Source organism: Chelonoidis abingdonii, chromosome 2 (assembly GCF_003597395.2).
Source record: "Chelonoidis abingdonii isolate Lonesome George chromosome 2, CheloAbing_2.0, whole genome shotgun sequence".
NCBI classification, from domain to species: Eukaryota; Metazoa; Chordata; order Testudines; family Testudinidae; genus Chelonoidis; species Chelonoidis abingdonii.
Window position 1 is genome coordinate 36,477,757 of NC_133770.1, and position 14,985 is coordinate 36,492,741.

Below are 14,985 nucleotides of genomic sequence, written 5' to 3' on the forward strand. Positions count from 1 at the left end.
ATTTGTCCCCTACAGAGAGACATCTGGATTCTATAGGTGTTGTCCTTTCAAGAGACTGCATGGAGTATAGAGTTAATGTCTCTCCAGAAGCAGGTGTCTATAGTAGATGACCTAGTTAATAGAGCATTCTGGGTACTTTGATTTTGTTGTGTGACTGTAGAATGTATAACTCTGGACATATAGGCTAGAGTCAGAGGTGATGTGAGATCGTATAAATTAGATTCTCTTCTACTCCTTGAAGTTCCCTAGTGCTCAGTTACACTTCCTTACATTCCATTAAGCTCCCTTACTAATGTGAGAGAATAATGGAGTCTAAACTAGTTTAATTTGCACATTTAGGGGCCAGAAGAAGACAGGTGAAAATTAGGGTGAGGCCTGTTTTCATGGCTTGTCCAGACAGAGACAGTGCATGCCAAGTTGGGGTGTGAATTTATAGTGCACTAGCATGCCATGCGGAGCCTGTTTTCATCTGAGTCACCAGTAAAAGTCGGCTATTGACTTTCATCTGGGTGATGCAAGCTACAATACTCCACACTGCTGCCTCATTTCATTTGTCCCACAATGATGGGAATCATTAGCAGTTTCCTTTATAAGGAGCATGTTTCTGGGTCCTCCAAAACCAGGTCGTCCTATCAGTAGCAACACAACTCCTGACGAAATGCACCAAATTTTAAAGCTACAGTAAGTCAGAATACATACCTTTCCATCAAACACCATTTCATAGCCTTCTCTGTTCTTTATTTTATTATAGAGATATTCTGCAAGTTCCAAGCACTTGTCAATTTGTGCTTCAAATCCTGTAGTTCCCTTCATAAGAAAAGAACACAATATTTTGTACCTCTCTGTATTCTGAATTGCTATCGTGTCAGGATACGTGGCACTTGCTAAAGCAAATATGCAAGTTACTTCTCTAAAGTCTATCCTGGAGACGCTGTACACCTTCTTGTTTGCTATGAATAGTTCACCCAGCTCTGGCTGTATCCATCTGACCTGTATGAAATAGGTTGGTGATATCAGTCCAGGTCCCAATGGGCCATTGAAGATATGAATCACTGGTAGGAACACTTGTTGGCAGCCTCTGCAGTGAGGCCATGGATTGGAAAGCTGTGGAGTATGAACTCTACAGTTGTTCCTTCTTGGTCAGGGTTGAGTCACATTGTGAGAAAGTGAGGAAGTTTGCATTGATCTATGGAGAGAGGACTTTAGCCTTCAGGGGAGGCAATCTGGCACCTATTCCTAGCCCAAAAAGCCCCTAGAAAATTAAATGATAAAAGGAGCTTTTAAAGAGCAGTTTGATGTCTGGTGAAAAACAAGCATTCTAATTAGAAACAGCTCTGTCTCTTCAGCATGGCCATTTCTCTCTCTCCTCATTGCTACTTGATAAAGGACATTAGTATGAAACTGGAATCTTTGTTTTTAAGAGCTTCAGTTTCTCCTGCTGCTTCCTTTCCAGTTCAAGTCTGTTTGTGATATCATAATCATTTTTGTGACCACCAGCCGTGATGCCACTAATAAAGCATTATTATGGCTTCAAGTCAGGAGAACAAGCTGCAGGAACAGACAAACTGTTTAAGAAACACCTATCTTATGTTAATGTAAATAACCCAAGTTAAACAGAGGTAGGAAATGGGGAGAAAAAATAGTCAAAGAAATATGGAAATGATATGGCCTTTAAGAAAAAATGTTTATAAACAAAAGTCCACTCAGCCCAGCTAAATCTGATTTGCACTGCTCTGGCACTACAAAGCAGACCTACAGCTAGTTTAACTGGACCTTTGGGTAGGGGCATCCTACAGTGGTGCAGAGCCAGCATAGTGCCAAGCATAGGGGGTGTGACCAAAGAAAAAGGGGTGTGGCCAATGTTCCTTTGCACTTGGAAGGCCCCCACTATTACTGCAGTTCCTGGGAGGCTATATCAACTAGGACAACTTGAAAACAGCCTTGAGGCTTCTTGAAGTTGCTCCTTGCAACTGGGCCAGTGCCTAGTGGCCTGAGGATCAGGGAAACACAAAGATGGCTTGCATCCAATTTTGAAGACTCGTGACAGTCTCAAAGAACTGTCCCAGAATGTGTTTTCAGAATTTGAATAAAGCATCTAAGGGTCTTTAAGGCCTTTTTTTTTTTTTTTTAATAGAAATGATGCAGTCAACTACAGTGAACAAGCCTGAAATAGTTGGGCATAATCATTTGAATTTAGACACAAAAGTATTTATTTAGCAATATTATACAAAAGGATGCATGAGTCAAAAAGAGCCAGTACTTTCAGATTTTAATTAGTTTGCCCATAATAATAATGTGACTGTGCTGTAATCACAGTATAAAATGGAACCAGGTGTGTTAGTCACGAATTTGTCACATTTAGTTTTAGAATTTCATTAAAATAAAAAATCTTTGTGTTTCCAAAAACTTTCTGGACTGGTTACACTTATACTTAAACATATTTATGCTGTCAGATTGTTAGAGTTAGATGCCGCAATTGGTGCACAATGACATGGAGTCTGAATTTCAAAGTCATGTGATGCTTTGTAGCTAAATCGGTTAAAAGGTAAAGGAAGCAGAAATGTATTATTTAATTTGCATCATAGTTCTTTCTTCCATCTCATGTGAAAGGCTCAGGTTCGACATTTTCTAAAATTCTGATTATATAAAACAGAGCTGTTCACTGTTTTATGCAAACAAATACATCACGTACTTGCTTACCTTTGCTCTCCACATCAGCCAGAGCTTGAAAACATCAACATGACGCCCGCATTGCAACGCCTTGTCTCCAGTGTCATATGACAAGTCATAGTGTTTATCTTGTTGAAAGAGGTAGGAAGCGTGCATTTGATTGCAGCTCTGCATCAAGCCCTTAAAGAAACAGAGACACAGTTAAGGAAAATTGGCATTTGCATGGTTTTACTGCTTTGCTTCCTTTGTTTCTATTATGTAACCTTTCCAAATGACTTTTCAAAGCATTACTCTGGATAAAGCAAGCTGACCCAGCAGCCTTGTGGCTCTTCTAAATAATGTCATGACACTCTTTGCTGAATTGGTTTTGTTTCTAAACTACTATTCCCCATTTTTATGCTTTCAGGGTGCAGTTCATTCCAATGCTGAAGGCACACGGAAGGCCGTCCACACCACCTACGCTACAAACCAGGTGCTTGTGGGGGTCTTAAATAGTAAGAAAGGCTTTGGGCAGATGGGGGTGAATATGCCTTTAAGCACACTGCAAGTGCTGTTTTTGAAGGTAAGTGGTCACATTTTGACTCACCTTCTAGCCTGCAAAATGTAATTTTGGGAGGCAGTCTTGCAATGTGCACAAAATTTGGCTGCGGGCCCCCAGTTGGCTATCTCCGAGCTAAGGTGAGGGTGGCCGTTTCACAAAAAGCATGGAGCTAATAATTTTTCTCAGTTTTCCTTTTTATTTGTGTGCATTATATATAGAGAGAGCCAAATCCTCGCTCTGTTGAAGTCTTTGTGCAGTTTTGTCCATGCCATAGGCCTCTTTCCCAAAACTGTATTTTGCAGTCCACGAGGGGTCCTTGTCTTCAAGATTTACTTATCTATGAAACTCATAAAAATGAGATGGAAAAATGAGAGAAAATAGTTGGCTGTACATTTTTTGTGAGACACCTGTTCTCACTCTAGGTAAGGAATGGCACTGGCTTCAATGAGGCCAGGACTTGTTTCACAGAATTGAACCACCTAGGGCAAATAAAACCTAGCTCCTTTCTTTCTGTTTAAGTGCACTTTGTGTACAATCTGCTGTGCAGCTGTTAGCAGAGCAGTAACCAGCTTTTCAATAGCTGGTCTAAGTGGTGGTGGTTGTATAGCAGCTGTCCCAATAATGAGCTGCTATATGAAAATTACAAGCTTGAAGGATAATTCTTCCAGTTGTAGCTGTCCAAATACTAAATAAAATGTGTAGATTTTATCATGTGAACTTGGGCTTTCTTTTCTCATTCCATGCTGCACAAATTAGGCTTATATATCAGTGTTGGGTTGTAATGTTTAGCCATTTGGTTGACCCAGAGGTGAAAGTAAGCTGGTACTGTCCAGTACGGCATACTGGCAAGAGCCAGTATGCCATGCTGGACCAGACTGGCTTCCCCAGACCGACTTTCTCACCGACAGAGCCCTGCCACCGCTAACCCAGAGCTCTGGGAGCTGGGCTCGGCTGGCAATTTAAAGGGCCCGGGGCTCCCAGCAGCAGCCGAAGCCCCTGGCCCTTTAAAGCACCACCTGAGCTCTGCCACCATTACCCCTGGGGCTCTGGCAGCCAGGCTCGGACAGCGATTTAAAGGGCTTGGAGCGCCTGCTGCTGCGGGGAGCCCCGCCCCTTTAAAGCACTGCCCAAGCCCTGCCGCTGCTACCCTGGGGCTCAGGCAGTGGGGCTTGGGAGTCGATTTAAAGGGCATGGGGATCCCCACTGCTGGAGCCCCAGACCCTTTAAATCGCTGGCCAAGCCCAGTTCCTGGAGCCCTGGGGTAGCAGTGGCAGGGCTGCATCAGTGATTTAAAGGGCCCAGAGCTCCATCGCAGCCGGAGCCCCAGGGTCCTTAAACCTTGATTTAAAGGCCTCGCCTCATTCCTTTGAGGCCCCGCCTCTTTCCGTTGAGGCCATGTCCCTGCTCAGGACTCCGGTGTACCAGTAAGTCCTTTAACTTACTTTCATCCCTGGATTGACCACAAACATCTGAAAGGGCAATAACTCATGGACACTGTACACTGTATTGCTAGTCCAAGTGATATTTGTAAGCGGGCCAGATTCTGCCTTCAGTCACACCTATACATGGCATTGAAATCTGCCATGGCTTCAGCTAAGTGCACAACTAGTTCAGTGTATTTCAAATGCAGAGTCACCAAAACTCTATAAAGATATAGTCATTCATTTCTCCTGGACAGCTGCTTTAAATCCTTTCTGTGTTTGTAGACTGAACAAGTGCCTAGAAGTTTGTTTCTCAGTTTCATCTGTAATCTTCATGCCATTAACATACATTAGCTATGACACAGTTATAAAGAAGACATCCAGCACATTCTGGGGAGAAATGCCAGAAATGACTAGAGGTGCAACTGGATGAAGACATACCTCTTCCCTAATGAGAAGGGCAGAACACTGCAATGGGACTCCCATCATCTTGTGAGGGTTCCAAGTCACAGAATTGGCCCTGCAACAACAAACAACATTAAACTGAGATGTTATACCACAGGTCTGAAATCATGAAAAATTCAGAAATAAACAAAAATAAGAAGGCTCATATGGGCCTCAAAGATGCAAGGCTGAAAATACACACAGCGGTTTTCAGACGAGTGATTATTAACGCTTCATACAGGACCCCAGAGGCACTGCTAGCCCATTGGAGAGCCCTAAGCAGGAATATTTTGGTGCTCTCCCCCCATACAGCACATAATAAAAAGTGAATAGGGGCCTTCTTGAACTGTTCGGGGCCTTATCCAGTTGTTTAATCTGCGTATGCCTAGCACTGGCTCTGCAGGACCCAACTGTAAAACCTTTAATCACACAGTGGGGCACTGATATCAATTTACACGGGCAGATCACTCATCAAAGTAAGGACTTTTGTAGAGTTCTGGACTACGGCTCTGGAGAATTCACACAGAGCCATAGTGCTATACATTAGATTTTGTGAGCACCAGAATTTCTTGTGATCCAGCTACACATTAAAGGCAAAGAGTGAATGTGTCAAAAACACATATGTGATTTAGGACCAGTCTGCAAAGGTGTTTAGGCAGCTGAGATGCAGCTAAGTGCCTAGTGGGATTTTCAAAAGCGCCTAAACAGGTTTGAGTATCAGAGGGGTAGCCGTGTTAGTCTGGATCTGTAAAAGCAGCAGAGAATCCTGTGGCACCTTATAGACTAACAGACGTTTTGGAGCGTGAGCTTTCGTGGGTGAATACCCACATTCGCAGAATGCCAGGTATGAAATTCCAGGGGCAGGTATATATATGCTAGCAAGCAAGCTAGAGATAATGAGGTTAGTTCAGTCAGGGAGGGTGAGGCCCTGTTCTAGCAGTAGGGTGTGAAAACCAAGGGAGGAGAAACTGGTTCTGTAATTGCAAGCCATTCACAGTCTTTGTTTAGTCCAGAGCTGATGGTGTCAAATTTGCAAATGAACTGAAGCTCAGCAGTTTCTCTTTGAAGTCTGGTCCTGAAGTTTTTTTTGCTGCAGGATAGCCACCTTAAGGCTTGCTATAGTGTGGCCAGGGAGGTTGAAGTGCTCTCCTACAGGTTTTTGTATATTGCCATTCCTGATATCTGATTTGTGTCCATTTATCCTTTTCCGTATGACTGTCCAGTTTGGCTGATGTACATAGCAGAGGGGCATTGCTGGCACATGATGGCGTATATTACATTGGGTGGACATGCAGGTGAATGAACCAGTGATGGTATGGCTGATCTGGTTAGGTCCTATGATGGTGTCGCTGGGGTAGATATGTGGGCAGAGTTGGCATCGAGGTTTGTTGCATGGATTGGTTCCTGAGCTAGAGTTACTATGGTACGGTGTGCAGTTGCTGGTGAGAATACGTTTCAGGTTGGCAGTTGTCTGTGGCAAGGATTGGCCTGCCACCCAAGACCCGTGAAAGTGTGGGATCATTGTCCAGGATGGGTTGTAGATCCCTGATGATGCGTTGGAGGGGTTTAGCTGGGGGTGTATGTGATGGCCAGTGGAGTCCTGTTGGTTTCTTTCTTGGGTTTGTCTTGCAGTAGGAGGCTTCTGGTACACGTTGGCTCTGTTGATCTGTTTCCTAATTTCCTCATGCGGGTATTGTAGTTTGAGAATGCTTGGTGGAGATTTTGTAGGTGTTGGTCTCTGTCTGAGGGGTTAGAGCAGATGCGGTTGTACCTCAGTGCTTGGCTGTAGGCAATGGATCGTGTGATGTGCCCCGGGATGGAAGCTGGAGGCATGAAGGTAGGTGTAGCGGTCGGTAGGTTTTCGATATAGAGTGGTGTTAATGTGACCATCACTTATTTGCACCGTGGTGTCTAGAAAGTGGATCTCCCGGTAGATTGGTCCAGGCTGAGGTTGATGGTGGGGTGGGGAAGTCTTTTTGAAATCGTGGTGGAATTTTTCTAGAGTCTCCTTCCCATGGGTCCAGATGATGAAGATGTCATCAATGTAGCGTAGGTAGAGAAGGGGCGTGAGTGGACGAGAGCTGAGGAAGTGTTGTTCAGGTTTGGTGTCTAATTCCCACTTATTCCCATTAACTCCCATTGACCCCATCAAATTGCTGATGCAAAGTGATCATGGTAGTGAACATGGCATTATCTCAAAATGCTCTTCATGCTCTTGGCCATTTATCTTGGTTACCAAGATGCCAGAAGCTGCCTTAGAAAGTTAGTCAGAGCGCATGCTGAAATACTTACTGGCATGCATTGACTCAAGCAGCCAAACAACAGCAGGTCCTATGCTCTTCAAAATGCTGTGACATAGGAAGAGAGATTCATTGGCGCAGCAAAAGCTATGCTGCTAACTAACCACATCACTGCAAATGGCTTGGAAAGGGTGATAGAAGCTGGTAGTGGGGATTCAAAAACGTTTTGGGGAGTTTAGTTCCCTTTATTTAGGGTTTTGCAGGGTTTTTTTTAAATAAATCACTTAAAAGTAAGATTTTCTTTTTTTTTGAAAAGCTAACAAGTCTTCAGAGATTTTTTTAAAAAGAAGCAAAGAGTGGCCTGGCATGGCTTGCAGAAGGTTGACATTGTATCCAAAAGGTCACGTCTTGTTATACATGTGAGAACATTTGAAAAAGTATTTTTTAGACCACAGCGAAGATGAAGAAGAATGTAAAGAAATCCCAAGTTTCAAAAATGGCTAAATAAAGCCAATCAAATACTTAACATATGTAAGAGTTGATTTGTGCCTCCTATCTTCAGAACTGGGCAAGTTTGAGAACTGAGTCAACAGGAGACTAGAAACACAGCTCCAAAAGTGGAGACAAGCTTAGTAAAAACTAGAATGAATGACTACTAGGGCTGGCTCTGGCTTTTTTGCTGCCCCAAGCAAAAAACCCCCAAAAAACAAACAGGGTGCAGGGAGGCTGGAGCAGCGAACCAAAAAAAATTAAAACAAAAAACAGGGTGCAAACTTCCAGTGCCACTTACTTGGCGGCTTGCAGCTGCCTCCCCCTGCCGCGCTGGGGAGCCTTTGGGTGGGCGGCCGCTGCACTCTGGCTAGCGGGACTGCCTGCGCTGCAGACATGCCCTGGGCAGCAGTGTGCGTGCCCCGGCTAGCAGGAGGGGGAGAGGGAGTGAGGGGGAGAGAGAAAAGTGGGGCAGCCAGGGCTTCCTTTAGCCGGGGCACTCGCCACTCGGCCCCTCCTGCCCCACCACCTGCCAGGAGGGCTCCGGGCCACTCCTGCCTGCAGGTGAATTGAAAGTTGTCTGTTGGTGGGGAGGGAAAGACGCAGGCTGCCAGGCTTGCTGCAGACCTGGGACCGGCTGGGGCAGACGGAGTGCGCAGCCCGCTCCCAGCAGGGCGCTCCCCTCTTCCACCCCACCGCACCCTACAGTGGCGCATGGAAAGTCATCAGGAAAACATAACAAAAACAAATAAACAAAAAAACACCAGGGTGCAGGGCGGCTGGAGCGGCGAACCAAGAAAAAAAAAAAAGGTGGCTGTGCCACCCTAGGATTGGGCGGAATGCCACCCCTTAGAATCTGCTGCCCCCAAGCACAAGCTTGCTTGGCTGGTGCCTGGAGCCAGCCCTGACAACTAGCCTGAGTTCCAAGATTGCTGTATGGATATGATTGCCTGAGCTATAATGTACATACATTTATCAAGGGTACGCATAACAATCTGCCAAATGGGCTAAATGTTCATTCTTTGCTGTATAGTTCTTTGTATTGTGCTATAATCTGCTTCCTGGTTTCCCCACAAAGAGAGAGAGAGAGAGAGAGAGAGAGAGAGAGAGAGTGTGTGTGTGTGTGTGTGTGTGTGTGTGTGTGTGAGAGAGAGAGAGAGAGAGAGAGAGAGAAGCGCCTAAGACAGGAAGAGGAAGCCTTGCGCTCCTCTTATTCCACTCTGCAGGAGCACTATATGGGTCACAGTCTGGACCAGAATTTGACTCTTATTCAGCTCAGCCTTAAACAGGTGTCAGTTTTTGAAGACACAGATAACTGCGAGTACGTTTTTGCATCCACAGTTAGTCGTGACCACTATTCAGGTCACTTTGATCTTGACATCCTGGATTGCATCTGCAAAGCTGAATCTGGAGCCCCCAGGGTTTAAAGGAAAGGAAGTTGCTGGCAGGGCACTCTCTGTCAGTAGCCCTTGACTGGAAGTCCTCCTGCTCTGCCAGGTACAAAAGAGTCTGAAAATCTGCTGACTCAAGGGCAGGCTGCAAAACCCATTTGTTTGCATGGGTGTAGAGCAGTTGTTCCCAAACTTGTTCTGCCACTTGTGCAGGGAAAGCCCGGGCCAGTTTGTTTACCTGCCGCGTCTTCAGGTTCGGCCGATCGTGGCTTCCAGTGGCCGCAGTTTGCTTCTCCAGGCCAACGGGAGCTGCTGGAAGCAGCGTGGGCCAAGGGACGTACTGGCCGCCACTTCCAGCAGCTCCCGTTGGCCTGGAGCAGTGAACCGCAGCCACTGGGAGCCGCGATCGGCCGAACCTGCAGATATGGCAGGTAAACAAACCAGCCCGGCGTGCCAGGGACTTTCCCTGCACAATCAGTGGAACAAGTTTGGGAACCACTGGTGTAGAGGGAGCACAAAGTGGGTGGGTGAACATTAAAGGATTGAGGTTGTGGGAAGGGTGGAGTGGTGAACTGTTCAATTGTTCATTGTTTTATTTTTGTGTTATGCTTGACTTGTTATTTCCTAACTGCAGGATTTATACTTTGGAGGGCTGTTGAAGATGCCTATGGCACAGGATTGTGCTCTTTCTTGCTGTGGGAGGGGGCTGTTTAACTGAGTAGATCTGAACAAGTCAGTAAATTGGGTGTGCAAATATCTAGGGGACCAAAACTGTACCTGCAAGAATAGAGGTGAGTGTTTTGAGAATCTGGCCTGGGAAGTAGTTTTCTTTCTCTGTTTGGAAACCAGTCGGTATTAAGGTGTGTGAAGTGTTTTGGGATCCGCTGGCAGTAAGGTGCCCTGCGTATTAGTACATGAGCATTGTCATTTTCTCTCAAATTGTTCCCTACTCCCCCAAAACATAGATTCCAAGGCCAGAAGAGACCATTATGATCAATGCAACTATGTGCAATCGCAAAATCCTGTAGCTGGTGGAATACCTCTGTGTTGCCTTTCCTGCTATTTAAACGGGGTTATGCAGCCCCTGAAGCAAAGCCTGTAGGGAATACTCTTTCACAGGCAGCATCTGGCTACTTGGCCCAGCTCTTTGAGCATTTGGCAGCTTTTAATCAACTCACCGCCACTCACTTGTTTAGTGTCCTGGAGTTAATGATTCTAAACTTGCATTCAAGCCTATTAAATCTCTTTTCCTATTACAGCTAATAACTTTTCTCTGTCTTTACAGAGAACCCTAAATACATTTTTTAAGATGCCTGGAGGTGGCTTAGGTTTTGTAGTAAAAGGGTTGTTTACCAGCAACAATGCCCAAATATCAATTTTCTGCCTAAATCATTGCATTGACCTTCAGGTCATCCATTTTTCTAAAATTCATCAGAAACTTCACGGTTGTGCACAAAGTATTTTATCTAATTAAATTCGCTGTGTCACAAAGGGCATTGACATCAGCTATTGATATATGCTTAAATAAAATGATGACTGACAGTCACATTTAAAGAAGAAAGTTACATAGACAAAAATGAGACATCATTTTCTTTGGAAATTTCCTAATGGATCATCCTGGAGTTTTGCTGGATCAAGAATTGGCTTTATTTAGTGTGTTGTGGTTATTAGAAATTGGAGATTGAAATGGATGCAGGTGCTAACTCTCACTTTGCAACATCCAAATGGGAACACCTTAGTAGGATATCTAAATCTCCCAAGTGGGTGCTCAGACTGGAATTTTTCCCATTTAATATACCTAAGCACCAATATTAGCATCCATGTGTGCACAAAGTGTACATACCCTGTGGAAATCTGAGTAGTTACCTCTGCCCCCGCCCTCATCATTCACCATGTGAAGAAGGAAGACGAAATGGCAAGATTCCCATGTAATTCACTGCCCCCATACCGGGAGATGACCCTTATCAGAACACTAGATCTAAACCCCTTGAATGTCGGGGAAGTTCCAATTGAGTTGTAGGTCTGAATTCATGATTTAGGCATCTCTTAATCATAAATTACCAGAACTTCTAATCCAAACACTTCTGAATTTGGAAGAAGTTCAGATTTGGCTCCTATCTTGGATCCACATTTTGTGATTCAGGTTCCTCGTTAATGCTATATCCTGATAAGCAGCAGGAGCAAGGGATTTTAACATCCTGAATGTTTTGAAGTATATCCTGCTTAAGCACAGTGTGCATATATTAAGTGATAAGTCAGTTTTCTTTAACAAAAACGTGTCTAGCTTTTTAAAGCCCTTTTTGAGTTCTAAAGGCTGGAGAGGACATCACTGGCTGCTTTCTGAATTCAAGATAAAAAAAACAATTTTTAGAAGTGTTATATGCTCATGTATCTAAGAGAAGGGGATTGGGCCCTCATAGAGAGACATGAATACAGAGTCTGCAGGAGAAGAATGGAAGGAAAATATTGTGGAACCAGTAAGAGGATCATGGGAATTAAGTGAAACCAAAGGCACAAAGACAGGGAAGAAGGAAGTTGGGACTAGTGCAATTTAACTAGCAGGGAGTTGTGGTTTTGCCAGAAGTTAGAAAGAAGTAGGATGGGAATAATATCCTAATCTTAACCAATAGAAGCTTTAAAAGGGTTTCTGGACAAAGTACTTGCTCAGGAGTTCATTTAGATTATTCTTTATTGCTACTGAACTGGTTCATCATTCCTGTGTGTATTATAGATGCATTCACCGTGGGTGGAATTCAAAACCTTGTACACCTAAACCTTAGCATTTTCAAGATCCAGCACAAGGATTTACTTCCATGAGGCATATTCAAACAGTGCGGAAATCTGAGCTGCTGCACATATGAGCTGAGTTTTGCAACTACAGAAATGTGGAGAACAGAAGAAGCTATGAATTTGGATATGTAAATTACATATTTCTAGCAAGAGTACGCATAACAAGTCTTCTGATGATAAAATTCTAGCTAGAACCCATTGCTTTATAATCCAGTGTACTAGGACATTGCATAAAAACTTAGTTTTATGTTGTCATGGCATTGTGACATGCTGATATATCATAGTGATTTGAGGATTTATAAATTATCTCCCCAATAAAACTGGAACGATCTCAGACAGTCTGGGAACCCCATTGCAAGGTCTCCAAGGTTCAGTTCTTTTGGAAATACAGTTGCCAGTGCTTTTTGGACAGGTTCATACAGAGAATCACACAATGACCATTCTGGAGCTCAGAATACAGTTTGAAAGGAGGGAATCACAAATAGGAGCTATGCATTATATGAACAAGAAAACGAAGTCACATCACAAGTTTTTAGTCACGAAGCTTATCGAATAAAGGAACTTAGCAATGTTATTTCAGTTGACAGAGGATAGCTTGAAAGATTGCTTCATGCTATACATTGGACATTACATTATAATAATGAATAGGACTGGTTGATTTTTATTTATAGATGTTTCTGTGGTAATCACAAGTGTACTGGAGCACTTAATTTGTTAATAAATCATACCTTTCAACACCATTTAATTTCCATTTATGTTTCCTAGACATCAGCAGCCCGCCACCCCATGCTGCCTGGAAGACAAGATACATAATCTTATAAAGCAGATAGTTTTGTATTTTTCAGGTGCTTGCATCCATGTGTTCAAGCAAGGTTATGGCTGATCCTTTGCTTGCTGAACCCATATATCTCTAAACACCTCAGATGGAGCTACAGTTTAGGGCCTGGATAATAAACTGTACTAATGGTTTTCATCTCTCTCTCCTGTGGTTTCTTTCAGGAGGCTGTGACTGGAGTTGTGTCAACTTGCATCACTGTCCAGCCCACCTAATTCCTCCTTCACCATAGCCATATATGACAGCAGTATGCTAGGCCAGCTCCAATCTGTGCTGGGGAGACAATATGTGACTAGAGACACACAGAAGAATAAGTTGGCCTTTTCCCTTTTTGTGACAATGGTGTTGATAGAGTGGGATGGTAGTGTGAAAGTAGAATGAATTATATTGTAAAAATAAGAATGGATTAAAGAAATGTTGTATGTACCTTTAAGCAGAAATAAGAAATGTTGAAATACAGGTGCCAGGAAAAGAAACATTAGGCATAAACAAGGGTGCTAATGGCGAAACATTAACAGAAGATTGGTAATAGTTAGTAAGGAAATAAGATATGCATGGCTAGTCCAGGTAAACTTATCAGATTCTGCTTCCTTTGTTATCTTGTTAAGTGCTCACCCTTTTATCTGTATAAATAAGATAGTTTGTGTCTTGCATGGTACTCACATTATCTGGGTGTTATTAACAGAGCGCTGTGCTAATAAAACAGAGTGGTCTGACAAACTGTGAGTCCTGAGTCTAACTTTGACAGCAGCCAAGCTGGAGAGATGGGTTTTGCACCTGAGTTCAAACCAGTAATGTTTCCTCAAACCTCCTTCTCACCCTCTTTTTTCCTGCAGAGCTCTGGGATTGGAAAGATCATCTGCCAGCATGTGCAGAAGAATGAGGCACAGTGAGGACCTCAATCAAGTAAGCTAATGTTAGTGAATCAGTTTGGCAAGATAGTCTAGCACACGGATGTGCATACTACAGCCCCCAGGCTGGATCCGGCCCCTCAGAGCTTTGGAGCCAGCCCACGGGATTGCCATGACCTGTGGCGCTGTGGGCCCCGCACTGCTCCTGGAAGCGGCCGGCACCACATCCCTGCAGGCACCAGCCCCTGCAGCTCCCATTGGCCTGGAAGGGGGAACTGCGGCCAATGAGAGTTTTGGAGGAGGTATCCACAGGCCAGGACAGCGTGCAGAGCCCTCTGCCCCTCTTCCCCCAGGGGCTGCAGAGATGTGGTGCTGGTGGGTTCTAGGAGTGGAGCAGTGCGGAGCCAGGGCAGGCAGGCAACCTGTCGTAGCTCCGCTGCGCGCCACTGCCACCCCGTAGCCGCTCAAGGTAAGTGGTGCCAAGCTGGAACCCGCACCCTGAACCCTTCCTGCACCCCTCACCCCAACTCCCTGCCTTGAGCCCCCTGCCACACCCCTCCTGTAGCCTAGCCCCCTGCTTTAAGGCCCCTGCTACACCCCTCCTGCACCCCAATCCCCTGTCCTGAGCCCCCTGCCACTCCTCCTTGAACCTCTGCCCTGAGCCCTCTCCCACACTCCTCACCCCCCTCCTGCACCCCAACCGCCTTCCCTGAGCCCCCTGCCACACTCCTCCTGCACCCCAACCGCCTTCCTTGAGCCCTCTCGTACACCTGCACCCCTCCTTTGCCCCAACCCCTTGCCCTGAGCCCATTTCTACACACCTCACCCCCTCCCACATACTGCACTCCCTCCCACACCCCAATCCCCTGCTCCAGCCTTACATTCATGGCCCTGCATGCAATTTCCCCACCCAGATGTGGCCCTCTGGCCAAAAAGTTTGCCTAGTCCTGATCTAGCAGATGCCTTAGGAACCTCCGAGTTTTAGTAGTCTGGGGGAGTTACAGCATTAACTAACTGCAAGTTTAGAAACAACTAACAGCCTTTTTCTCACTTGTTTATTTTTAGGGCTGGCTGGAAAACAGCAATTCTGTTTCATGAAAAATTTCAAGATTTTTATTCATTCCAAAGCAAAACAAAAACGAGATTTTCAGACATTTTTTGCAAAGAACCCACAGGAGGCCCCCTACCCCGGAATAGCTGAAATAGATGGAGTAGAGACTCGGATCCATGTCTCTCCCATCCTGGGTGACTACACTAACCAGTGGGATATCCTGGGGGGAGGTTTCTCAGTCTCTTTCCAAACCCCTCTCCCA

General features: G+C 44.9%; 1 protein-coding gene across 4 annotated transcripts in view; it reads right to left on the minus strand.

The window, feature by feature from the left end:
- Window positions 1-14,985, minus strand: part of GAD2 (glutamate decarboxylase 2) — a 57,612-nt gene that overhangs the window by 5,042 nt on the left and 37,585 nt on the right. For all 4 annotated transcript variants that reach the window (XM_032786228.2, XM_032786229.2, XM_075062279.1 and 1 more), the window contains 4 exons: window positions 12,715-12,779; window positions 5,074-5,152; window positions 2,701-2,850; window positions 700-807 (listed from right to left, as the gene is read on the minus strand). In XM_032786228.2, the coding sequence (XP_032642119.1) occupies window positions 700-807; window positions 2,701-2,850; window positions 5,074-5,152; window positions 12,715-12,779 (402 nt within the window). The remainder of the gene's footprint in view (window positions 1-699; window positions 808-2,700; window positions 2,851-5,073; window positions 5,153-12,714; window positions 12,780-14,985) is intronic.